Raw genomic sequence first — 27,324 nt, 5'->3', positions numbered from 1 at the left:
GTGTTGGTTTCTATGCATTAGGTAAAATCTACGCCTTTCCAAGACTTGAAGGAGCAGTCCTGCCCTGCTCTTGGTTGTGTCTTGAACATATGATTGTCCAAGCAGCCTACTTTATTCTTAGTGCCTCCAAGGAGGTGAGCGTGTGCCAGACCTGTCACTGTCCCCAAGAGGGCAGATCTTAGCACCTGGATTCAGGCTGATTAGAAGCCAGAACTTGAGGTTGTTGTTGCTGCTCAGTCACTAAGTCGCGTCCAAATCTTTGCAGCCTCATGAACTGCAGCACACCAGGCTCCCCTGTCCTTCACTGTCTCCCAGAGTTTGCTCGAATTCATGTTCATTGAGCAATTAGATGATATCTAACCATCTCATCCTCTGAATTTCCACACTAGCTATTTTGGGGGCTCATCTCTCAGACACAGAACTTATAAGTTGAAGTGCCAACCAATGTTTAAAGCAGCATTATTTACAATAGTCAAGCCATGGAAGCAACCTAAATGTCCATCAACAGATGAATAAATAAAGAAGAGGTGTATATATACACCGTGGAATACTACTCAGCCATAAAATAAAGAATGAAATAGTGCCATTTCATCAGCACGAGTGGACCAAGAGATTATCATACTAAATGAAGGAAGTTAGACAAATGTCATATGATATCACTTATATGTGGCATTTAAAATATAACACAAATGAATCAATCTATGAAACAGAAACAGACTCATAGACATAGAGAAAAGACTTTGGTTGCCAGGTGGGAGAAGGGGGTAGGGTGGGGGAGGGATGATTGGGAGTTTGGAATTAGCAAATATAAATGATTATATTAATCTATAAAATGGATAAACAACAAGGTCATACTGCATAGTACAGGGAACTGTATTCAATATCTTATAGTGAACCATATGGAAAAGAATATGAAATACAGCACACACACATACATACACATGATAATAATTGAATCACTTTGCTATACACCAGCAATTAACACAACACTGTAAGTCAACTATACTTCAATAAAAAAATTTAAAAAGTTGAAGTACCAGCTTGGGTTCAAACCTTTCACTTCTTAGGGGGATGCTCGGGGTTGTGAATTCCCGCCCAGTTATGAGTTGCTGCTCTGAGGGTGGGGTTTATGGTGAGACAGTCTCTCAGCCTCTCCTCCCCATTGTGGTGTGGCCTGTCTTTCTTTTTTCTCATTTGCTCAATGTGTAGGAGTAACTTATCTCGTTTTTTGGTTTCTTTCAGAGGAAACTGTTCCATATGCAGCTGTAGATTCGGGGTGTCTGTGGGTGGAGATCAGTTCAGGATGCACCTGTGTCACCGTTTTGAACTGGAACTGGTGGAGTTTCTTGTACCCACTGACACAGTTTTAATGATTTATCACCTCACAGCCAGGCTCCTCTCATCTTTACTCCCACCTGTTCCCTTTCCCATTATTTCAGAGCAAACATCAAATGTATTATACACTTTATCACCTGGAAAAATTTTGACACAGGAGTTAAAACCAAATTCTTTGCTAATCTGTTTCACTTTGTGAAACATTCCTTTAAATGCCTATGTGAAGAAGGATTTTACTGGAGTGTCACAAGAGTAGACTACATCAAAATAAAGTACCAAGGTAGATGGATTTCTGATTTCCAGTCTTCCATCATCTTTTAAATTTTTTAAACTTTTATCTATTTATTGGTTGCACTGGGTCTTCGTTGCAACGCACAGACTCTTCATTGATGCATGAAGTTTTGGTGAGGGGAAGTTGCTCGTCCATTGTGGTGTGTGGCCTTCTCGTGGTGATGGCTTCTCTTGTTGGGGAGCGTGGGCTCTAGAGCTCAGGCTTTAGTAATTGTGGCCCATGGGCTTAGCTGTGCGTAGTATGTGAACCATGAACTTCCAGATGTTCAAGCTGGTGTTAGAAAAGGCAGAGGAACCAGAGATCAAATTGCCAACATCTGCTGGATCATCAAAAAAGCAAGAGAGTTCCAGAAAAACATCTATTTCTGCTTTATTGACAACACCAAAAAGCCTTTGACTGTGTAGATCACAACAAACTGGAAAATTCTGAAAGAGATGGGAATACCAGACGACCTGATCTGCCTCCTGAGAAATCTGTATGCAGGTCAAGAAGCAACAGTTAGAACTGGACATGGAACAACAGACTGGTTCCAAATAGGGAAAGGAGTATGGCAAATCTGTATAACATCACCCTGCTTATTTAACTTATACGCAGAGTACATCTTGCGAAATGCTGGGTTGGATGAAGCACAAGCTGGAATCAAGATAGCTGGGAGAAATATCAATAACCTTAGATACACAGGTAACACCACCCTTATGGCAGAAAGTGAAGAACTAAAGAGCCTCTTGATGAAAGTGAAAGACGAGAGTGAAAAAGTTGGCTTAAAGCTCAACATTCAGAAAACTAGGATTATGGCATCCGGTCCCATCACTTCATGGCAGATAGATGGGGAAACAATGGAAACAGTGACAAACTTTATTTTCTTGAGCTCCAGAATCACTGCAGATGGTGACTGCAGCCATGAAATTAAAAGATGCTTGCTCCTTGGAAGAAAAGCTATGACCAACCTAGAAAGCATATTAAAAAGCAGAGACATCACTTTGCCAACAAAGGTCTGTCTAGTCAAAACTATGGTTTTTCTAGTAGTAATGTATGGATGTGAGAGCTGGACTATAAAGAAAGCAGAGTGCTGAAGAATTGATACTTTTGAACTGTGATGTTGGAGAAGACTCTTGAGAGTCTCTTGGATTGCAAGGATCCAACCAGTCAATCCTAAAGGAAATCAGTCCTGAATGTTCATTGGAAGGACTGATACTGAAGCTGAAACTCCAATACTTTGGCCACCTGATGTTAAGAACTGACTCATTTGAAAAGATCCTGATGCTGGGAAAGATTGAAGGCGGGAGGAGAAGGGGACAACAGAGGATGGGATGGTTGGATCACCGACTCAATGGATGTGAGTTTGAGCAAGCTCCGGGAGTTGCTGATGGACAGGGAAGCCTGGCTTGCTGTAGTCCATGGTGTTGCAGAGTTGGACACAACTGAGTGACTGAACTGAATTGAACTGAAGGCATGTGGAATGTTATTGGGTAGGAGTGAACGCGTGTCCCCTGATTGGCAGGAGGATTCTTAACCACTGGACCACTAGGGAGCTACCTTGCCTCTTTAAAAAAAAAAAAAATTCATTATTTTATCCAAGTTTATTGAAGTATAATTGACAAAATTGTAAGTCAGTGAAAGTATACAGCAAAATGATAATCTGATATACATGTACATTGTGAAAGAGGTCTCCTCATTGGCTAAATTAATGCATTCATTACCTCACTTTACTTATGAAAACATACAAGTTTTCCATCTTAGCAAGTTTCAGTTGTACAATACAGTGTTATCAACTATAGTCACCATATTACAAATTAGATTTTCAGACTTTATTCATCTTATAACTGAAAGTTTATGCTGTTTTTCTAACCTTGTCCTATTTCCCCCACTCTGTAGCCACTGGCAACCACTTTTTTACTCTGTTTCCATGAGATTGACTTTCATTTTCTTACTTCTTTAAAAATATTTCATTTAGCATAACGCCTTCTGGGTTCATCTATGTTGTTACAAATGACAAGATTTCTTTCTTTAAGGCTAAATAATGGTCCACTCTGTGTACATATATGTGCTCAGTCACTAGGTCATGTCCAACTCTTTGCGACCCCATGGACTATAGCCCACCAGGTTCCTCTGACCACGGGTTTTTCCAGGCAAGAATACTGGAGTTGGTTGCCATTTCCTACTTCAGTGTATGTATATATACATAGGGAAATGCAAATCACTACACACATGCCACATTTTCTTTATTTTCTTCATCCACTTAGGTTTTCTCCATACCATGTCTATTTGAATAATGATTTTATGAATGTGAGAGAACAAATATCACTTCAAGTTAATTATTTTGCTACCAAAGGAAATCAGAATATGTTCAGAAGTTGGATTGCTGGATCAAATGGTAGTTCAATTTTTAATTTCTGCACTGTTTTCTATAGTGCCTGTACAAGTTTACATTCCAACAGTGTACAGGAATTACCTTTTCTCCCATATTTGCCTGCATTTGTTATCTCAACTTTTTTTTATAATAGACTTCTAACCTGTGTAAGGTGGTTTCAGTTTGCATCTCCCCAGTGATAAGAGGGCAAGGAGAAGTGAGTGACAGAGAATGAGATGGTTAGATGGCATCACAGACTCAATGGACATGAGTTAGAGCAAACACCAGGAGAGGGTGAAGGACAGGGAACCCTGGTATGCTGCAGTCTATGGAGTTGCAAAGAGCTGGACACGTCTTAGTGAATGAATAACAATTAGTGAGAATGAGTACTTTTTATGTATCTGTTGGCCATCTGTATTTTTTTATTGAATCATGTCTATTTAGATGTTTTACCCACTTTTAACTGGGGATTTTTTGGCTATTAAGTTGTGTATGTTCCAAGAATATTTTGAATATTAATCCCTTAACAGATATGTGGTTTGCAAATATATTCTTCTGTTTCATAGGTCGAATTTTCATTTTGTTGATGGTTGTTTTTGCTGTGTAGAATCTTTTTAGTTTGTAAAAGGATTAGGAATACTTAGGAGTAAATCACATTAGGAATACTTTAGGATGTAATCACATTTATTTTTGCTTTTGTTACCTTTTCTTTTGCTGTTAAATACAAAACATCACTGCAAAGACCAATGGCAAGTAGCTTCTTACCCATTATGTTTTCTTATGGGAGTTTTATGGTTTCAGGTTGTACATTCAAGTCTTTAATCCATTTTGAGTTGACTTTTCAGTATTTTGTAAGTAGTGATCCTGTTTCATTCTTTTTCATATGGTTATCCAATTTTCCAAACTCCTTTTATTGAAGAGGTATCCTTTCCGAACTGTATATTCTTGACTCCTGTGTCATAAATTAATTGACCATATAACATGAGTTCATTTTGGGGGTCTCTATTCTGTTCCACATACTCCTTGGAGGAAAAGTTATGACCAACCTAGATAGCATATTCAAAAGCAGAGACATTACTTTGCCAACAAAGGTCCGTCTAGTCAAGGCTATGGTTTTTCCTGTAGTCATGTATGGATGTGAGAGTTGGACTGTGAAGAAAGCTGAGCACCGAAGAATTGATGCTTTTGAACTGTGGTGTTGGAGAAGACTCTTGAGAGTCCCTTGGACTGCAAGGAGATCCAACCAGTCCATTCTGAAGGAGATCAGCCCTGGGATTTCTTTGGAAGGAATGATGCTAAAGCTGAAACTCCAGTACTTTGGCCACCTCATGTGAAGAGTTGACTCATTGGAAAAGACTCTGATGCTGGGAGGGATTGGGGGCAGGAGCAAAAGGGGACGACAGAGGATGAGATGGCTGGATGGCATCACTGACTTGATGGATGTGAGTCTGAGTGAACTCCGGGAGTTGGTGATGGACAGGGAGGCCTGGCGTGCTGAGATTCATGGGGTCGCAAAGAGTCGGACACGACTGAGCGACTGAACTGAACTGAACTGATTCTGTTCCAGTGATCTATGTGTCAGTTTTTATGACTGTATCATACTGTTCTTTACAGACATTTCTCTAAATCCATTTTCTGTACACTTTCTCTCCCATTCATAATTAGTTGTGCAGACTGATGAGGCAAAAAAAGAAAAAAATTCCTTAAAAAAAACCTTGATCCTATTTACATCACATGCAAAGTGAGAATTTTAAGTAGGTGTCATGGCAGAACTGGTTAAAAGTAAATACGGTCAAGTGACAGATACCTTTACCTTTCCAAATAGAAGTCCTTCCCCCCTCCTCTCTGGGAGAAATAACATTTTCAGGGCATAGACTGTGAAACAGCATGTAATGCAAAGACAGAAACAAATAAAAAATTTTTATATTTGCAGCTGTTGAGACAATATTTCTGAGAGTTGAGGTTACCTCTAGCAGCAAAACCAGAGCCAGCTATTAAGCAGTTAGAATGCTGTAGTAATTGAGTGGCCATTTCTCTTTTAGCATGTCCTTTGGTCTCCTCTTCTAGAAGTTGTAGGTGTCTGTTTAGCTTGATTATCTGTCATCTTAATGAAGCTGCATCTACAACTGTCAGTCCTCTGAAGTTCCTTTAATAGTTGCGTCCGTATTTGAAATGCCATACATGGAGTCACTTCTGACCAGCTGGCCATTTTGGCTAACAGCATTTTCCATTCACAGAGCGCTCTTTTTAGGCTGCCAGCTACATGACTTTCTTCATTTTGAGAGGTTGGAGGAGGTCTTTCTAAATCCAGAAAATTTAGTGATCTCTCACTTAGCATAAGTACACGATGTGGTATTTTTAGTGCCATAGCCTTAAAGGGAGTTGATTGTATAAGGTCAAGGTCTGCTTGTCTTGAAAATGGAATTCTGGCTACAACAATTCTCTCTGGAACTGCAGAATCACACTAGCATTTGAAACTCCTTCTTGGAATCCTTGTTCCAGGTCAGCATTTGGTGGTGCTACCTTAAATTTTTCCAGGACCCTCATTCACTAATGCCTTCAGTGAATGCCATTTCATACTGAATTTGACTAATGTCTGCCATCTGAGCAGCAGTGGGAGAAGGAAATGCTGCCCTACTCTAAATGTGTACCAACTACTGCTTGCTTTTTGGCACTATCTGCTTCTGTGCCTCATAATAAATCTTTCGACTTGTCTCAATATGCATATGCTGGATTTTGTCCCCCTGGGCTCACTGGAGGGTCCCTGGTGAGGGCTACCACCTGCTGGCTCCCTGTGCACTCCTGTAGATGGTCTCAGAGGCCGCTGGCCCAGTGCATGGAGATGCCCAGGCAAATCACTGGCCAGAGAGCCAGGTTCCAAATTTTAAGATTTTTTCTATTTCTATGAAAAAAGCCTTTGGCATTTTCATAGGAATTGCATTGAATCTGTAGATTGCTTTGGGTTAGTTCAGTTCAGTCACTCAGTCGTGTCCGGCTCTTTGCAACCCCATGAACTACAGCACGCCAGGCCTCCCTGTCCATCACCAACTCCTGGAGTCTACCCAAACCCATGTCCATTGAGTCGGTGATGCCATCCGACTATCTCATCCTCTGTTGTCCCCTTCTCCTCCTGTCCTCAATCTTTCCCAGCATCAGGGTCTTTTCCAATGAGTCAGCTCTTTGCATCAGGTGGCCAAAGTATTGGAGTTTCAGCTTCAACATCAGTCCTTCCAATGAACACCCAGGACTGATCTCCTTTAGGATGGACTGGTTGGATTTCCTTGCAGTCCAAGGGACTCTCAAGAGTCTTCTCCAACACCACAGTTCAAAAGCATCAATTCTTTGGCACTCAGCTTTCTTTACAGTCCAACTCTCACATCCATACATGACTACTGGAAAAACAATAGCCTTGACTAGACGGACCTTTGTTGACAAAGTAATGTCTCTACTTTTTAATATGCTGTCTAGGTTGGTCAGTATGGACATTTTAATAATAATAATACCTCCAGTCCATGAACACAGAATATCTTTCCATTTATTTGTGTCATCTTTCCTACATTTTCAGTGTACAATTTCTCACCTTGGTAAAATTTATTCCTAAGTAGTCTTAATTTGTTTTTTGGGTAATTCATTGTTAGTGTATAGAGAAGAAATTGATTTTTTATATTGATTTTGTACTCTACAACTTTATTGAAATTGTTTATTATTCAGTTCAGTCGTTTAGTCGTGTCTGACTGTTTGTGACCCCATGGACTGTAGCATGCCAGGCTTCCTTGTCCATCACAAACTCCCAAAGCTTGCTCAAATTCACGTCGATCAAGTCAGTGATGCCATCCAACCATCTCATCCTCTGTTGTCCCCTTTTCCTCCCACCTTCAGTCTTTCTCAGCATTAGGGTCTTTTCCAATGAGTCAGTTCTTCACATCAGGTAACCAAAGCATTGGAGTTTCAACTTCACCATCAGTCCTTCCAAAGAATATTCAGAACTGATTTCCTTTAGGATGGACTGGTTAGACCTCCATGCAGTCCGAGGGACTCTCAAGAGTCTTCTCCAATACCACTGTTCAAAAGCATCAATTTTTGGCACTCAGCTTTCTTTATAGTTCAACTCTCACATCCATACAAGCCTACTGGAAAAACCATAGCTTTGACTAGATGGACCTTTGTTGGCAAAGTAATGTCTCTGCTTTGTCTAGGTTGGTCATAACTTTTCTACCAAGGAGCAAGTGTCTTCTAATTTCATGGCTGCAGTCACCATCTGCAGTGATTTTGGAGCCCCCCAAAAAAGTCTGTCACTGTTTCCATTGTTTCCCCATCTATTTGCCATGAAGTGATGGGACTGGATGCCATGATCTTAGTTTTCTGAATGTTGAGTTTTAAGCCAGCTTTTTCACTCTCCTCTTTTCACTTTCATCAAGAGGCTCTTTAGTTCTTCACTTTCTGCCATAAAATTGATATTTCTTCTGGCAATCTTGATTCCAGCTTGTGCTTCATCCAGCCCAGCATCTTGTATGATACACTCTGCATATAAATTAAATAAGCAGGGTGACAGTATACAACCTTGACATGCTCCTCTCCCTGTTTGGAACCAGTCTGTTGTTCCATGTCCAGTTCTAATTGTTGCTTCCTGACCTGGATACAGATTTCTCAGGAGGCAGGTAAGGTGGTCTAGTATTCCCATCTCTTGAAGAATTTTCCAGTTTGTTGTGATCCACACAGTCAAAGGCTTTGGCAAGGTCAATGAAGCAGAAGTAGATGTTTTTCAGGAATTCTCTTGTTTTCTCAATGATCCAGCAGATGTTGGCAATTTGATCTCTGGTTCCTCTGCCTTTTCTAAATCCAGCTTGAACATCTGGAAGTTCACAGTTCACATACTGTTGAAGCCTGGCTTGGAGAATTTTGAGCATTACTTTACTAGCATGTGAGATGAGTGCAATTGTGCAGTAGTTTGAGCATTCTTTGGCATTGCCTTTCTTTGGGATAGGAATGAAAACTGACCTTTTCCAGTCCTGTGGCCACTGCTGAGTTTTCCAAATTTGCTGGCATACTGAGTGCAACACTTTCACAGCATCATCTTTCAGCATTTGAAACAGCTCAGCTGGAATTCCATCACCTCCACTAGCTTTGTTTGTAGTGATGCTTTGTAAGGCCCACTTGACTTCGCACTCCAGGATGTCTGGCTCTAGGTGAGTTATCACACCATCGTGATTATCTGGGTCATGACAATCTTTTTTGTACAGTTCTTCTGTGTATTCTTGCCACCTCTTCTTAATATCTTCTGTTTCTGTTAAGTCCATACCATTTCTGTCCTTTATCGAGCCCATCTTTGCATGAAATGTCCCCTTGGTATCTCTGATTTTCTTGAAGAGATCTCTAGTCTTTCCCATTCTATTGTTTTCTCTATTTCTTTCAACTGATTACCGAGGAAGGCTTTCTTATCTCTCCGTGCTATTCTTTGGAACTCTGTTTATTCTTGGGCTGGTCAAAAAGTTCACTGGGGTTTTCCATAAGATATTACAGAGAAAACAACAAACTTTTTGGCCAACCCAATATTTCTAACAGTTTTTTTGTGGATTCTTTAGTGTTTTCTAAATACAGTATATCATCTGCTAACAGTGATAGTTTTACTTCTTCATTTCTAATTTGAATGCCTTTTATTTCTGTTTCTTGTCTAGTTGCTCTGGCTTCCAGTACTGTGTTGAATAAAATTGGTGACAGTGGTGTCCTTGTGTTAGAGGAAAGCTTTCCGCATTGCACCATTGCGTAGGTTGTTTTCTGTGGGTTTGACATATATGGCCTTTATTATGTTGATGTGCAGTGCCTCAATACCCAGTTTGCTGACTTTTTAAATCACAAATGGTTGTTGAATTTTGTCAAATGCTCTTTCTGCATCTATTGAGATGATGATATGATCTTTATCCTTTATTTTGTGAATGTGGTATATGTCATGTTTTATTTTATTGACATGAACCATCCATGTACCGCTGGAATAAATCCAATTTGATCCTTTTAATCTATTGTTGAATTCAATTTGCTAATACTTTTTGAGGAGTTTTGTAACTGTTCATCAGGAATACAGGCCTGTAGTTTCTTTCTTTGTACTGTCTTTGTCTGCCTTTGATAAGGTAAAGCTGACCTTGTAAAAATAATGTGAAAGTGTTATTTCCTTTTCTGTTTTTTTGGAAGAGATTGAGATGGATTAGTATTAATTAGTCTTTAAATGTTTTGTGGAATTCACCAGTGAAACTGTCCCTGAACGTTTTTTTTTTTTTTTGCTGGGAGATTTCCGATTACTGGTTCAGTTTCCTTACTAGTAATTTATTCTGTTTTCCTGTTTCCTCATGATCCAGTCTTGCTAAGTTTTTTCTAGGAATTAGTCCATTTCTTCTAAGTTATCCAACTTGCTGGCATGTAAGAAATTCATAGTGGTCTTTATGATCTTTTGTATTTTTGTGGTATCAGTTGTAATATCTCCTTTTTCATTTATGTCTTGATGTAAGTTCTCTTTTTCTTAGTAAGTCTGATTAAACGTTTGTCTAGTTAATCTTTTTTTAAAAACAGCTCTTAGTTTCATTAATCTTTTCTGTTGTCTTTTTAATCTCTGTTTCATTTATTTCCACTCCCTGTTACTTCCTTCCTCTTGCCTAGCTTGGAGCTTACTTTGGTGGGACTGGGCTCAGTCCACTCTTTGCAACCCTATGGACTATATATAGCCTGCCAGGCTTTTCTGTCCTGGAATTTTTCAGGCAAGAATACTGGAGTGGGTTGCCATTTCCTCCTCCAGTGGAACTTAGTTTATTCCTCTCTAATTCCTCAAGATATAAAGATAGTTGTTCAAGATGTTCTTTCTTCATGTAAGTGTTTATCACTATAAACTTCCCTTTTAGAACTGCTTTTGCTATATCTTGTAAGTTTTGCTATGTTTTGTTTCCATTTTCATTTGTCTCAAAGTATTTTTTTATTTCTTCTTTGATCCAGTGGTTGTTCAGGAGTATGTTGTTTAATGTCAACATATTTGTGAACTCTCCAATTTTCTTCTTACAGTTGATTTCTAGTTTCATACAATCATGTTTGAAAAAGATGCCAGATAGGATTTCAATCATTTTAAATTTATTAAGACATGTGGCCTAACATATGATGTATCCTGAAGAATGTTCTGTGTGAGCCTGAGAAAAGTGCGCATTTGATTCTTGTTCAGATGGAAAGTTATGTCTTTCAGGTTCATCTCGTCCAACATGCAGTGTAAGTCCAATGTTTTCTTGCTGATTTTTCTGGCTAAATGATCTGTTTTTGAAAGTGGAGTATTTAAGTTCCCTGATATTACACTGCTCTTTTTCTCCCTACACAATCATTATTTGCTTTATATATATTTAAGTATTCTTGTTTGGGGCTCATATTTACAACTGTCACATCCTTTTGATTAACTGGCTTATCTTTTATGACCTTTTTGTCTCGTTAAATTTTTTAGGTTGAAGTTTATTTTGTTTAATGTAAGTACAGCTACCTTTGTTTTCTGTTTTCATTTGCAAAGAATATGCTTTGACATCCCTTCACTTTTCAGTCTGTGTGTGTCCTTTAAGCTGGTGAGACTCTCAGTCCACATATAGTTTGGCTTTGATTTTTTTCCATCAGGCACTTTGTCTTTTGATCAGACAATTTAATCCATTTACATTTCAAGTTTAAAAACTGTTTATTGAAGAATAGTTGATTTACAGTACTTAGCTTCCGGTGTATCACTTTGTGAGTCAGTGTTTGCAGATTATACTCTTACAGATTATTGTAAGATAAATCACTATAATTCCCTTTGCTGTACATTATATCCTTGTTGCTTTTCTGTTTTGTATGTATTAGTTTGTTAACCTCGTACCCCTAATTTGCCCCTCTCCCCTTCCATCTCCCCTTTGGTGACCATAGTTTATTTGCTGTACCTGTTAGTCTATTTCTATTTTGCATATACATTCATTTGTATTATTTTTTTAGATTCTATTTATACGTGATATTATATAGTACAGTATTTGTCTTTCTCTGACTTACTTCACTCTCCATAGTATTTCCTAGGTCCATTCACATTGCTGCAAATAGCAGTATTTTATTCCTTTTTATGGTTAAGTATACATATAGTATATATACATTGTATATACATATACATACACACATACATACCTATATGTGTGTGTTTATATATAGGTAGATTTTGTTGGTTTTTTAGTCACCAAGTCATATCCAACTCTTTGCAGCCTCATAGACTTTAGCCCATTAGGCCCCTCTGTCCATGGGATTGCCCAGGCAAGAATACTGGTGTGGGTTGCCATTTCCTTCTCCAGGGTTCTTCCCAGCCTGGGGATTGAATCCACATCTCCTGCATTAGCAGGCAGATTCTTTACCACTGAGCCACCAGGGAAGAGGATAGATAGAGATATGTAGAAAACACATCTCCTCAATCCAATCATCTCCTGATGGGCACTTGAGTTTTGAGTTACTTCCATGTCTTGACTCCTAGTTAAGTTCAGTCGCTCAGTCATGTCCAACTCCTTGCTGTCCCATGGACTGCTGCGCCCTAGGCCTCCTTGTCCATCACCAACTCCCGGAGTCCACTCAAACTCATGTCCATTGAGTTGGTGATGCCATCCAGTCATCTCATCCTCTGTTGTCTGCTTCTCCTCCCACCTTCAATCTTTCCCAGCATCAGGGTCTTTTCAAGTGAGTCCGCTCTTTGCATCAGATGGCTAAAGTATTGGAGTTTCAGCTTCAACATCAGTCCTTCCAATGAATATTCAGGACTGATTTCCTTTAGGATGGACTGGTTAGATCTCCTTACATTCCAAGGGACTCTCAAGAGTCTTCTCCAAAACCACAATTCAAAAGCATCAATTATTTGGCACTCAGCTTTCTTAGTCCACTCTGAGTCCACTCTAGTCCACTCTAGTCCAACTCTCACATCCATACATGACTGCTGGAAAAACCATAGCTTTGACTAGATGGACCTTTGTTGACAAAGTAATGTCTCTGCTTTTTAATATGCTATCCAGGTTGGTCATAACTTTCCTTCCAAGGAGTAAAGCGTCTTTTAATTTCATGGCTGCAGTCATCATCTGCAGTGATTTTGCAGCCCAAAATGATAAAGTCAGCCACTGTTTCCACTGTTTCCCCATCTATTTGCCATGAAGTGATGGGACTAGATGCCATGATCTTAGTTTTCTGAATGTTGAGCTTTAAGCCAACTTTTTCACTCTCCTATTTCACTTTCATCAAGAGGCTCTTTAGTTCTTATTCACTTTCTGCCATAAGGGTGTCATCTGTATATCTGAGGTTATTGATATTTTCCTGGCAATCTTGATTCCAGCTTGTGCTTCATCCAGCCCAGCATTTTTCATGATGTACTCTGCATATAAGTTAAATAAGCAGGGTGACAATATACAGCCTTGGCATACTCCTTTTCCTATTTGGAGTCAGTCTGTTGTTCCATGTCCAGTTCTAACTGTTGCTTCCTGACCTGCATACAGGTTTCTCAAGAGGCAGGTCAGGTGGTCTGGGATTCCTATCTCTTTCAGAATTTTCCACAGTTTATTGTGATCCACACAGTCAAAGGCTTTGGTATAGTCAATAAAGCAGAAATAGATGTTTTTCTGGAACTCTCTTGCTTTTTCCATGATCCAGCAGATGTTGGCAATTTGATCTCTGGTTCCTCTGCCTTTTCTAAAACCAGCTTGAACATCTGGAAGTTCACGGTTCACGTATTGTTGAAGCCTGGCTTGGAGAATTTTGAGCATTACTTTGCTAGCGTGTGAGATGAGTGCAATTGTGTGGTAGTTTGAGCATTCTTTGGCACTCTTGTTTAGTAATGCTAATATGAACATTGGGGTGTATATAACTTTTTAAATTTGTGTTTTTGTTTAATCCCAACCCAGGGAGTGGAATTGCTTGGTCCAATTTTTTATGATAACTGTTCTAACATGTGTGAGGTGATGTCTCATTTTCATTTTGCATTTGTTATATTCATAAATTTTGTGATTTCTATTTAGCAATTTTTAATATTTTCTATCTTTGTTGCAATTCCTTGTTCATGCATTGATCTTTTGACCTCGGTGAGCATTTTTACAACCACTGTTTTGAACTCTCAGGTAAGTCACTTCGTTCATTAGATCTGTTCTGGGTATTTATCATGGCACATCTGGAACATTACCTTTGTTTCTTTTTTATTGTCTCTATGCATTATACAAAACAGCCACCTCTTCCAGTCTTGAATGAATGGTCTCTTGTAGGAGATGAACCCTGTTGCTCAGCCCAGCCTGAGCTCTTAATTGGCTTTCAACCTTTTGTGACTATTTTCTTTGAGCCTACTTCTTTGCCTTTAGTGGCTTATTTAGAGGATATGCTAAGGCTTGTATATCCAAAGGTGGGGACTACAGTTAGCACCTAGATGCAGGCTGATTAGATCCTGGACCCTGAGGCTGCAGCTGAGAGCATGTAGTTAAGCCCTGTGCAGGGAGAAAAGGAAATGGGCTTTTTTTTTTTTTTTTTTTTTCACCTGTTCCCTTTGTGCTGAGCACAGGTGTACAGTCACTAGGGATTAGGGGTGGTGGTACCTGCATCCATTAAGAATTGTATTTTGTTTGCTATAATCCTGTAGAATTCACGAATGCAAGCCCCATTGGCTTTCAAAACCAGATGACCCAGGGACAGTTCCTTGGGTATCAGACATAAAAGTTGGGGCACAGTGTAAAAACTCCTTCCAGGGAGATACTAGTGATTGGAGTGGGCTGGAAGGAGATGGGAGAGGTGTCCTTCAACTTCCCCAGTCTCTGGGGAAGACTGCCGCTGCCCCTAGCACCTGCTAGAGTAGGAGCTAGGTCTTAGGCAGCAGCTTTTAAAGCATGTGGATAAGCCTTTTACAGGGGAAGACAGGGAGATGGACTATTTTACCTGCTTCCTCTGCACCTGGCCCTGAGGGTCAGGTCACAGTGAGCTGTGACCATCAAGAATGTTTATTTTCTATAGCTTTGTGGATCTCATAAACACATGCCCTGTTGGCTTTCAGGGCTAAGGATTTTGGGGAACCTGTACCTCAAGTGGGAGTCTTCAAAGTTAAGAGTACTAGAGGTGGAGTCTGAATGCTTCAGTGCTCAGGGAGAAGCTAAGAACTGGGAGTTCTCTCCTGATGCAGTGCTGTGCCAGGGTTGGGATGTATCATGAGAGTGATCTCAGCCTTTCCTACTATTTTGGTATTTTCTCGTTTGTTTAATATGTAAGAGCTGCTCAGCTAGCTTCTGGATCTTTTTTAGAAGGAACTGTTCTACATGTGTGTACATCTGGCATATCCATGGGAGGAGGAGAGGCGCTCTAGAGCCTCCTTGGTCATCTTTACCTTGGGTGAATTACCATGGGTGATTGAGAATGGCTTCATCTACAAAGGAAGACAGACTCCTTGTCTGTCCCCTTTGAAGTTGAATCTGGTTTTAAAAATTGTGGCCATTATTGTTAATTTTAATTGTAATGTGAGAAGGCTCTTCTGCACTTCTAGACGCCTTCCTTATGAGTCATTTCTACATTCTTTTTTTAAATGTTTTTAATTGGAGAATAATTGCTTTACAATATTGTGTTGGCCTCTGCCATACAGCAACATGAATCAGCCATAGGTATATATGTCCCCCCTCTCTTGAACCGCCCCCCAACTCCCCCGCATCCCACCCTTCTAGGCTGTCACAGAGCACTGGGTTGCACTCCTCTTGTCACACAGCAAATCCCCACTGGCTGTCTATTCTGCACAGTAATGCTACTCTCAGTTCGTCCGTCTCCTTCCCCCGCTGTGTCCACAAGTCTGTTCTGTGTCTCCGTTGCTGCCCTGCAAATAGGTTCATCAGTACCGTCTATCTAGATTCCATATATATGTGTTAGTATACAGTATTCTCTTTCTGACTTCCCTCTGTATAATAGGCTCTAGGTTCATCCAGTCTCATTAGAACTGACTCAAATGTGTTCCTTTTTATGGCTAATATTCCCTTGTATATATGTACCACGGCTTCTTTACCCATTCATCTGTTGATGGACATCTAGGTTGCTTCTGTGTCCTGGCTACTGTAAATAGTGCTGCAGTGAACATTGGGGTACTTGTGTCTTTTTCAATTATGGTTTCCTCAGGGTAATATGCCCAGTAGTGGGATTGTTGGGTCATATGGTAATTTTATTCTTAGTTTTTTAAGGAATCTCTGCACTGTTCTCCATGGTGGCTGTACCAATTTACATTTCCATCAACAGTGTAGGAGGGTTCCCTTTTCTCCACACCATCTCCAGCATTTATTGTTTGTAGCTTTTTTGATGATGGCCATTCTGACCAGTTTGAGGTGATACCTCTTGTGGTTTTGATTTGCATTTCTCTAATAAAGAGCAATGTTGAGCATCTTTTCATGTTTATTGGCTTTCTGTATGCCTTCTTTGGAGAAATGCCTATTAAGGTCTTCTGCCTACTTTTTAATTGGGTTGTTTGTTTTCTGGTATTGAGCTGCATGAGCTGCTTGTGATTAATCCTTTGTCAGTTTCATTTGCAATTATTTTCTCCCATTCTGAGGGTTGTCTTTTCACCTTGTTTATTGTTTCCTTTGCTGTGCAAAAGCTTTAAATTTTAATTGGGCCCCATTGTTTATTTCCATTACTCTAGAGGATCTTGCGTATACGTCAGAGTGTTCTGCGTATGTTTTCCTTTAGGAGCTTTATAGTTTCTGGACTGACATGTAGGTCTTTAATCCATTTTATCTTTGTGTATGGTGTTAGGAAGTGTTCTAATTTTATTCTTTTTACACCCAGTTGTCCAGTTTTCCTACCACCAGTTGCTATAGAAATTGTCTTTTCCCCATTGTTTATTCAAGCCTCCTTTATCAACGATAAGGTACCCATAAGTGTGTGGGTTTACCTCTGGGCTTCTATCTTGTTCCACTGGTCTATATTTGTTTTTGTGCTAGTACCATACTGATTTCTACATTCTTGTATATTAAATACTGTGTGTGACAGACTTACTAAGGAATATCAAAGCTACAACTGGGAGGAATTAGGTGGTCATGAGTTGTGAAACATAATCAGATTTATCGTATCAATTACTGTGACTACTTGTGAGGAACATTTTGGCCCCTCTTATCATGAACACTTCTGGATTAGAATATCTGAGATAGAACTCAGAAATGTGCATTTTGACAGGCTTTCCAGGTGATTATTTTGTAGACTAAAGTTGGAGTTCCTGCGGTCCTCTGGAATGTTTCATTGTGCTATTTTGTTGACATCATTTGCTAGTTTTTGCACCTACTAGTTTATTCTCTTGCCACGTGTTTTGCTACTAGATGAACTTCACATCTAATTTGATATGCAGTTCAATTCCTTAGGCACGCTCCTTCCCCAGAGGAATACTGGTATTCTGATTCTACGAACCAACAGCGGAAGCAATACAGTGTCACTTTTTCTGTCCCGAAAATATGGGGAGTCGGGGACAGAGGGCATTAAGAAGCTGCTTTGTATTTTTCAAAAGTTCCTCACGTGACTTTGATATAGAAACTTTTGTATAGTTTTTTTACAACTTTGTTATTTATCCTGCTATTCTGTTTTTATACCAAATCACAAGTAGAATTGCTTTTCTTATAAATATCTTTAACAAATCAACCCATTTTAATTTAGATTTTAGCATTAGTTATGGTTTCTTTTTCTAATAGGTCTCATCTTTAAGAAATGAAAAGCGAGGCTCATCATATCTCGTCTCTGCCCCAGAAGGTGGTTCAGTGGAATTTGTTGACCAGCATTCTCAGGGCACAGGAGCATATTACATGGAAACCTACTTAAAAAAGAAGAGAGTGTACTGAGTTAAGTTCTCTCCTTATAAACTCATAAGGTTCTTTGCAGTATCTCTGCTGTTCATCGCTGCCTTAACTACATTCAGACTAGCCATATCCTTTAAATTACGGGTTTATAACTTCCCAGAACGAACTGTGTTGTGCAGCAGGCAGAATTGCCAAGTCAAAAAAGTAAGTAGCAATAACAGACATCAGTTGAGGACATATTCCACTAGAATTAGACACATCTTAATCAATGTGCTATTAACTTAGTCCATTGGGGAAATTAACATATATTCCAATATTCCTTGTTTAGGACTGGGAATAATTTTGACACCATATATAGAAGTGTGAAGCAATAAAATGGGAAACAGTCTTGGTTTCCCAAGCCTTAGAATAAATTTCTGATAAGCCAATGTGCATTTCAATTTACTTTATCTGGAAGTAATCTCATTCACAAATTTTTAGAACTTTTACTAGAATTAGAGTGCAAGTACAAAAATGCAGTGACTGGTAATATTATACTCTACATGAAAACTTCATTATCACCCCCCCCGATACCAGTCATGTGTTGTAAAACTCAAACACAGAGGTGACATCCAAGGTATATACCACTACCGATGCTTTACGCTTAATATATTATTTACCACTAATACCCCTTGTAGGGGGGAAAAGGTATTTTTTTAAGTAGCTTTGGCGATCTAGTAATAATTTCAGGGGTTGGCAAACTACTCCCTGTGGTCAAATTCAGTCCTCCACCTGTTTTTGTACTGCCTGCAAGCTAAGAATGATGTTTACATTTTTAAATGTTTGGAGGAAAAAAAAGTATGACTTGAAATTCATATTTCAGTGTCCATACATAAAATTTTATTCAAACACAACCATGCTTATTCACTTACATATCATCTATGGCTAATTTTTGTGCTACAGTGGCAGAGCTGAGTAGCTGCAAAGCATAAAATATTTACTATCTGGCCCTTTATAAAGTTCACAGACTCCTGATCTAATACCATTCATTCCCTAATCCTTTTATTTTACACCTACAAAAAGACTTAAATTTTGCAAGTAAGTGGCAAGAAACATAGGTTTCTAAGTCTTGTTTCGTATAATAGTGATGATTAGTTTACACGTTTTGGTCATCAAATGCCCTATTTCCACAGTAAAGCAGTCAATTCTGCCATTTCTAAAGGGGTCTTATGAGGTAACAGTATTTATAACCATTCTTAGATAATAAGCTATACCTCTCTCTCTGCTTTGTTTCTTATTCAGTTGCAGTGTGTTAGGCTGAAAAATTACCCAGGTGTTTAACCCAGTTTTATCCAGCTTCCTTTCGAAAGAACTGTGTTTACTACACATAACTTTTGACATCACCATTTCCTGAAGACCTTGGTATTCAAAATGCATGAGAAACCCTTTTGCTATCCAGAATGTCTAAGTTTGTTCTTTGTTATGAGACACTAATTGATGATGTAGAATTGAGGGGTCTCAGTGATCCTAGTCTTTTTGAAATCAGATCTTTAAGTATCTTGTATTTGAGGGACTTTATAATAGAGGGTATCACTCCTGTTTTAGAAGTTTAAAACTGGTATATATGATTTGTAATGTATTGCTTATATTAACTTCTACTGGCAAATGACAGCTAGAAAGTTAAACTAAGATAATTTCCAGTAAGTATACTACCTATAAATAACCAAATCAGGATGGGCATCACTCAGTTCTGACTCAGCAGATGAAAAATGGGTTCCCCATGCTCTGCACTTCTTGTTTTCCTGTTGCACTGAGCCTCTTCAGTGCTTTGTCATAACTCTATGACAGCAGAAGAAAGCGAAGATGGAAATTGTAGAAATATAAGCAGAAAGAGGTTGAAAGAACTAAAAGGTACTTTGAGTTAACAGGTGTGGGTCTGCCATCCATACTGGCCTGTGCCCCACTGGGACATGAGAGACATGACACATGACTCAAGTGGTGTTAGTATAAGGACCATTACCCATGCTCTCCCCACCAGTCCATACTGTTGTTTTTCTATGTAAACAAATTGTTTGTAATGCTTTGAAAATGAACTCTTAATATTAAAAGGCATATGCATGTGAAGGCTCCATATATTTATTTGTATAAAGAGTAAACAAAGTGCATAGAGAGTGGCCACAGGTTTGATACAGACAGAGACATTTGTGATGCAGGGTTATTGAACAGATTTATAAATGGCAAGTTTATTGCTGCCATCCAATCAATACATAAAACTCTTTTCAGGATCAAGGGGGAAAAATAATGATATCAAACAAATAATAGACAGCATCAACAGAAAGTTTTGCAGACTCTTGGTCAAAAAAGATCTACAGTTCACATTGAATCAGATTTGACATTTTGATTACCCAGCAGTCTCCAAGCAAACTGAAAACCGCCTAGTGGATCCTGAACTCCATAGTCTTCTGGCTGGGTCTTTCAAGTTTTGCACAATAGGGTGATGGTCAAAATAGTGATCGACTCTTGTAGATGTATGGTAAGTACTGAAACACTCTAAGAACAGTGCAATGTACATGGTATATTTGCAATCAGCATCCAGAACCAATTCTGGAACAGCTTGCCCCAAAGTGGTAGAGTTACAAAAGGATATACACTGACATTTCTGAAAAGCATGTATGCAGGTTGTTGGCCTCGGTTCTGATTAAAGGGTATACTGTTTAGGGAAGCACTGGCACAGGTTTAGTTCTCAAGAATTAATGTCATGCAGCAAAGTGTCTATTCCACAGCTGCCCCTCTGGGTATGTATGACCAGTCTTCTCAAAAATGGGTACCACTGGTCACCCAAGGGGACAGGAGCTAAGCCACTGCAAAAACAACTCAAAGTTTATGTCCTACTGTTGACAGGAATACACTCATCTTTGTATAGAGACAATAGTATACTAACTGGTATCTATATTTCAAGAATGTTTCATCTATCATGGTATAGATATTGAAATTTGAGGGCATATTAGAGTATTGGCTAAATTCATCAATCCTTATCTTTATGTGCCAGAAAAATATTTATTTCATATCAACTGGCAGCTAAGAAAAAGCAATCATCTTGAGACTCTACTTTGGTCAGCTCCTCTTGTTTTGAGAAATCCCATTCTGGTTTTCAACTGTGATGGTAAACTAACCAAACAGTGATATAGTCTTTCCAAAAGGAGGAGTGCTTAAGTGCTTTCCAATATTTTGGTTGTCACTATGTTACAGGTATCAAATTTAAAGAGGAAGTACTTACACATGTTAAGCATGTGTAATATGCTTAATATGTGCCTTATATATGGATACGTACCCTGGTATCTTTTTAGACAGAATACAAACTTTTTTTCCAGTAACAATTTTTGTAAATGGCTTGGGTACTGGTTGGGGGTAGGAGGACACATTAGAATTTAAATGTTACTCATGCTTCTTAGAAGTGCTTCAAATCCTTCAATAAGGTTCTGAAAGGTTGTCCGATTAGATGGTTGAAATTCCCAACACTTTCGCATATGTTGATAAACCTATTTAAAAAAAAAAACAGTAAAAAAATGTTTAGGAGCTTTTTTTTTTTTAAGTATAGAAACATCAAGAACATAATTTTGAAAATGTGAATGAGTTTCCTTAAGTCCTACTATAAAACAAGAGTATTTGAATAACTTAAAATATAGAAAATGTGGCACATCTGTAAGTATTAAATATTAATACTTAATATTATTCATAAGTATTTTAATATTTGAGAAGTTCATGGCTTAACTGACCTTGCAAAAAATCCAGGCCACAAATTACTGTAAGCCAATTTAAGGGTGACGTTATAGCTCAGTTTAGACTACAGATTTCCATACTGGCTGCTTCATTCTTTGGCTCATACATACTATTCAATGTACTTAAATAGTCTAAAGAATTAGTCTTAAAGCAGTTCAGTTAGAAATACAGAAAACTGATTGTCACAATAAGGTAACGTCAAAATACGCTCCTCGCGGGTGCTCACTGAGGTAAGCCTACTGTTGAAGGGAGTTCCTTCCTTGAACAGTGTGTGGTTGTCATTTGCCCCAAAGATGGTTTTCTCAGGTGGCCGAAATTCAGCATCAGAAATCTATTTTAAAATGCAAGCAGTGAAAACAGTTTTATTATACTGCGAAATGGCCCATAAATACCTCATCTGGACAGTTCGGTGGACATGGCAAGCGTTTTCCTTCTTTTAATGTATTCACGAGTCTTGTTACCGTCATCTGACCATGAGTTGGGCCTATCATTTTCAGGAACAACTATGAAAAATAAAAATCAAATGAAATATTTTACTTTTTGCACATATTTATATAAACTCCAGAGAGGTTAAAGTAGGATTTCTAGAATTGGAAATGAAAACAAACAGGCTTTTCTCCTTAGTAACTCAAAGTCCAGGATGCTTTTCCTTTCCATTACAATACACTGACTGATTCTTTATGAACTAAACTTACAAAGCAGAGGGATGGACACATTTTCATTGGGGGCCAGATTCAAACAAAGGACACGTCTGACTTACGGCCATGGGACTGGAATCTGAATCACAGTAAGTAAGCAGCTCATGCAGAGTCACTCCGAAAGACCAGACATCAGAGGCGATATAGAACTTACACTGAATTAAACATTCTGGAGCATACCTGAAAGAGAGCAGAACATGAAACTTCATTTCCTGGGAAGGACATACCAAAAAACATGAGAGTAACTCAGCCTAGAGAGCTGACTTCTTAGAATATAACATTCGAAGACACGTAAGTGTATGCTATATGTTAGTCACACATCTGCTGCCCCGGTGCACACCTGGCGTGAACAGTAGCCCTGTGGGCCCTCAGTTCACACAGCACAGGCTCTCCCTGGGGAGGGGTGTGGGAGGAGGCGATGACCACAGGCCCAGATTTTATCTGCCTGCAAGGTCACAGTGAGTGAGTAGTGACCTAACTGCCCAGTCCTCTTACAGTATCTGCTGCTTTGGTGAATGTTACCCATTGCCTGAGCCAGAAATTGAGATATTCCCATATCCGGTCTCAGAAATACTTCTCAAACCTACTCACTGCTCCTAAACCCCACCATCACTGTCCAAATCACAGCCCTAGTTCATGCCGTCAATGCCCCTCGCCAAATCAGACTCCCGGCTTCAATCTTGCTCCTCTCCTTCCCATAATGATCTTTTTATTTATTTATTTTTTCCATAGTGATCTTTTTAAACAGAAGCCCCATCCTTAATCCTTCTAACAGCACCCCAAAACCCCAGCTCCAAAACTCAAGTGTCTAGGGCATTGCCTTAGCAACTGCAGAGACCTTTTATCATCCAGGCACGTCGAGCTGATTCCAGTTCCTGGGACAGCCACTGCTCTATCTCACTCTTGCCAACACACACATGCCTCCTTCTACCCATCTTTACAACCCTCCAGGAATCTTTTAAGGACTTAGCCTAACAGAACTTCCAGAAAAACCAAGCCCGAACACTTCTATGATTATGGCACCATGAAACTAGCTGCCTCACCCATTAAAGTCTAAACTCGCTCATCTTATTTACCCTCGAATCTCTAGTATCTGGCACCAAGCAGGGCTCCTAGGTAGTCCTTTGAATAAATGAATTCATGTATCCACTGAATATGCAATGAATAAATGGAGGTTTGGCGTCCTTGGGTGGGAGAGACCCAGCTCGCCCATGTAGGATGCACCCGCAGTGCTGGTCAGTTCTACAGGACAGGGCAGAGTGCAGGCTTAGCAGCTTCCCCCGTGGACAGTGTTCCAGACTGAGAGGGGTCCAAGTCAGGGTGCGGCCTTCCAACCAGGACCTCCCATGGATTTTCCTCTGCTCTGAGTTCTCCCTGAATCTGCCAAAGCCTCCTCGTCAACTCATACTTGCCCTCCAGGCTTCCTCTGCATGGCTGTGACTACTCTGGCTGCTAACAGTTTTAAGAACTGTCAGAGGAATGCCTTCTCAAGGGAAGACAGAGATACTGACTGCTGTTAGGTTTCTTCGTTGGAAGATGTTGTCTTTGAAACTCAGACACTGGCTTTCAGTGAAACAGCTTAAGAGCTGTTTCTTGAAGGCAAAAATTAGTCAATTCCAAATGATCTAAGTCTTTTCTAATCTGGACTAATAAAAGAATTTAACATATCTAAAAAGGACCTATCAGAACAGTGGAAGCCCTTTGAAGCACTGAGGAAATGTTTGATTCAGTTACCAAAACACAGGGCTGTCCCGGTCGTCCTTGACTGTGTAGTACTCCTTATCGGTTTCGATGGCTTTGGTGAGACCGAAGTCCCCGATTTTCACCTGGTGCTCACTCTCCACGAGGACGTTTCTTGCTGCTAAGTCCCGGTGAACGTACTGCCGAGAACCCAGATAGTCCATCCCCTGTGGGAGAGAAGCAAGGCAGAGTGCGCTGTGAGAGCAAATCAGGCGGGATTTTGTCTCTGCCGCTTTGTAACACACACAGAGATACAAGTGTCATTTCATTCAGGTAGCACTTTGTTTGTTTTCACTTTTACGCAAAAATAGTAAGACCAACCTGATTCAAAGAAATACAGATTTAAAGAAACCATCACTTTCTTAGTAGAGGCTAATTTCAGTCCACATCAAGCAGAACAAAACAAACTCAGTATAATTATCAGAAAGTTTCCCACTTATAGCCTAATTACAAACCAATTACTCAGGACAGACTGCCTGATTTTTAAATTTTTACCATGTTTTTTCTTTTTTCTCTTTTTACCTTACAAATCTGAACGGCGTATTTTAATTGCTGTTTGAGGTTAATTTTGTTCTTATTCTTTGGAAGATATTCCTTAAGGCTCCCTGAAGGCAGAAACTCCATGATGAGCTTAATACCATTTCCACCTGTTTTAGGGGGGAAAAAACCCATCAGTTGTTGTTCAGTCACCAACTCGTGTCCAACTCTTCACAACCCCATGGACTGCAGCGTGTCAGGCTTCCCTGCCCCTCACTATCTCCCAGAGTTTGTCCAAGTTCATGTCCACTGAATCAGTGCTGCCATCCAACCATCTCACCCTCTGTCGCCCTCTCCTCCTGCCCTCAATCTAACCCATCAGTACAAGGCAGTCAAATGAAGGAAGAGTACAGGGCACAGGATCTGGAGACAGAGGACCTGAACTGACTTCAGCATCGACCCTGAAACCACAGGCAACCACAGGTTAACCTCTGCTTAATCCCAGAGGTTCCAGAAACTTGGGATCCTCAGGAGTGACCAGGGTACCTACCCCAGGGTTGTCACCATTCACTCAGACAACGTTGTGTTCTGCAAAGCACTCGGCAAATGATTTTAAAAAATCATGAGCCACATCATTTTCACTACAAATTTTCAAGTACAGTAACATGAGTGCTGTAGTGGCTTGTACAAAGATACATTTACTAGTAAACACTACTTGCCACTTTGATTTAGACAACCAGAAAACTAAATGCCCTGCCTAATGTTGGGTCAGAAAAGCAGATAAAGGAGAGGAGTGGGTGTCAGTTTCAACTGGCCTAGTGTGCTGAGTATTGGGACAGGGGAAATCTAATCCCCAGTGTGCGTGTAGTAGCCACCTAAAGAAACAATGCTGGAATCATCCCTGCCTAGGAGGGAGGCTGGGTAGTCTTCTCGGAAGCTCTGCAGCTGCTGAGGGATCTGACAGTGCGTATGGCTTGCAAGTCCTAGAGCTCTGGCGGTTATCAGCTAGCACTCAGGCAGCCCAGATGAGGCTGAGGGCATGGCCTGCTCGGCACTAGCCTTTATGTGACCCCAGACAGCCGTTTAGTCTTTAAACAAACCACATTTTGCATAACATACCATCTTCTGTGCAGATGCCTTTATACTTCACAATGTTCTCATGATAAAGATTTCTTAAGATTTCAATCTCCTTCTTCAGATCAGCGATGTGGTTCCCTCCACTCTCGGGCTTCAGGGATTTGACAGCCACTTGCTCCCCTGTATTGTCCCCCTCAGGGTCATACCTGCAGAGCTCGACCTTCCCAAAGTGGCCCTGGAGGGAAAGATGCACATGCTTGATCAGAGAGGCCCCAGCCTGGGTCAGCAGGACACACTCAAAGATGAGGCTTGTTCCTCTGAAGGCCGGGGAGGGCACACACTGCCTGACCCGCAGGTAACAAGCTCTAACCTGGTCTCTTCCTACTCCCTGTGCCCTTCCCCCCTTAGCTAACATGCCATCCCTTCTTCTGTTATTGCGCTAAGACAAGAAAAGGCTCTGGTGACTGGTGAACCGACACATCAATCCTAGTTTCCGTGAACGTGTAACTCACAAGGAAATGAAGTGTCAGGTGGTGCAACCATGGCATTCTTTGACAGCCCTGGGTCCACGCTACAGGAGGCATCACAATGTGGCTACAAAAGGCAAGGCGTGAGTCTTCAGAAGATGGGGATTAGAGCCCACCTAAGCCACCTACTGGTGAGGTGGGCCTGGTTACCCAGTCTTCCGAGTGGCTCCAGAGGTGCTCGTGTACACACTGGTGGTAAACCCAGGGATGCTGTGAGGAAGCGGGACCACTGTGCCTGCAGAGTGCCAGCACCCGGCCTTGCACAGGGCACCCGAGATGGGACAGTCTTTATAAACTACAGGAAATCTGTATGAAGATGCAAATCCAGTAGCTTCTCTAGTCACATTTACTGTTAGGGAACTGCCATTCAAGGTCCTGAAGAAAAGCTAGCATTCTATTTCAGTGTTCTGTGAGGTAAATCCACCGTTCATTTAAGCAGCCTCACAGGATACATATTCCCAAAAAAAGTCAGAGGCAGCGATTGTTCTATTTCTACCATATCTATACCCATCCCCTAGGCCTCTCCCTTTATATTCTCTGTCCCTTATTAAAAAAAAAGGGACAGCGGCAGCTCCTGAGGGTGCTGACTAATGTCCTGTGTGCATGAACAGGCAGGCATGTGCATGCTGCCACTCTTTGTCAGATGGAGAAACACACAATCCCTGAGAAAACACTGGAAGATGCTTCCTCTTATAAACTTTGACCTGAAACGAGAGAGAATGGAGAATGGCTCTAGATGTCCAGGGAGGTGAATGGTCAGGAGTGAAACTTGCCTCTCCCAAGTCACGGATCCTCTTTAAGAACCGCTTTTCAAAATGTGTGGGATCCACTTCAGTTGTTGGCTTTTTTTCTGATACAATGTCTGGATCTAACAGAAGAGAGAAAACATGTTAAAAAAGAGTGAATGCCCCTCCAGGCTTCAAGTTGTCACCCCCTCCCCCGGGCCCTGGCTGGTCTTGGTTAAACAACTTAAGGCAGTCTTACTCTGCTCCTCCAGCTTATTGATGTCTCTCATGATGGCTCGGAAGAAGGGTCTCTGGTTGGGGTCGTAGTTCATGCAGCGGGTCATCAAGTCAGCTAGCTCCTTACAAGATGGGGTCACTGGCCTGCACCGGCTTTCATAGAATCTCTCTTTCTGCAAAGAAGAGGACCATGTTGAAGAAACCAAAGGAACCACCCACAAACCTTTTAACCCCAGGTCAGAAAGAGTTACCTAACAATCCCTAATTTAATTCCCAACAGCTCTGCTTAAGGGTAGACTTCATAAATG

General features: G+C 40.4%; 2 protein-coding genes and 1 pseudogene across 6 annotated transcripts in view; 1 reads left to right on the top strand and 2 right to left on the bottom strand.

Annotated features, from left to right (window-relative positions):
* RAVER2 (ribonucleoprotein, PTB binding 2) overlaps window positions 1-19,879 on the top strand; it is a 137,370-nt gene extending 117,491 nt beyond the window's left edge. For both annotated transcript variants that reach the window (XM_010803475.4, XM_010803474.4), the window contains exon 12: window positions 17,672-19,879. In XM_010803475.4, the coding sequence (XP_010801777.1) occupies window positions 17,672-17,818 (147 nt within the window). In that variant the 3' untranslated portion in view covers window positions 17,819-19,879. The remainder of the gene's footprint in view (window positions 1-17,671) is intronic.
* On the bottom strand, window positions 1,715-17,676 carry LOC132344973 (mitochondrial fission factor-like; annotated as a pseudogene).
* Window positions 19,870-27,324, bottom strand: part of JAK1 (Janus kinase 1) — a 139,441-nt gene continuing 131,986 nt past the window's right edge. For 3 of the 4 annotated variants that reach the window (XM_024989562.2, XM_024989561.2, XM_059884749.1), the window contains 8 exons: window positions 27,039-27,189; window positions 26,828-26,922; window positions 25,570-25,762; window positions 24,496-24,620; window positions 23,968-24,140; window positions 22,296-22,413; window positions 21,928-22,038; window positions 19,876-21,294 (listed from right to left, as the gene is read on the bottom strand). In XM_024989562.2, the coding sequence (XP_024845330.1) occupies window positions 21,184-21,294; window positions 21,928-22,038; window positions 22,296-22,413; window positions 23,968-24,140; window positions 24,496-24,620; window positions 25,570-25,762; window positions 26,828-26,922; window positions 27,039-27,189 (1,077 nt within the window). In that variant the 3' untranslated portion in view covers window positions 19,876-21,183. Of the gene's footprint in view, window positions 21,295-21,927; window positions 22,039-22,295; window positions 22,414-23,967; window positions 24,141-24,495; window positions 24,621-25,569; window positions 25,763-26,827; window positions 26,923-27,038; window positions 27,190-27,324 lie in introns of all 4 variants that reach the window. The other variant, NM_001206534.1, reaches the window with a different exon arrangement.

The sequence above is a fragment of the Bos taurus genome, chromosome 3 (genome assembly GCF_002263795.3).
Source record: "Bos taurus isolate L1 Dominette 01449 registration number 42190680 breed Hereford chromosome 3, ARS-UCD2.0, whole genome shotgun sequence".
NCBI lineage: Eukaryota > Metazoa > Chordata > Mammalia > Artiodactyla > Bovidae > Bos > Bos taurus.
The sequence above is the reverse complement of the archived record's forward strand: the minus strand, read 5'-3'. Positions and strand labels throughout refer to the sequence as shown.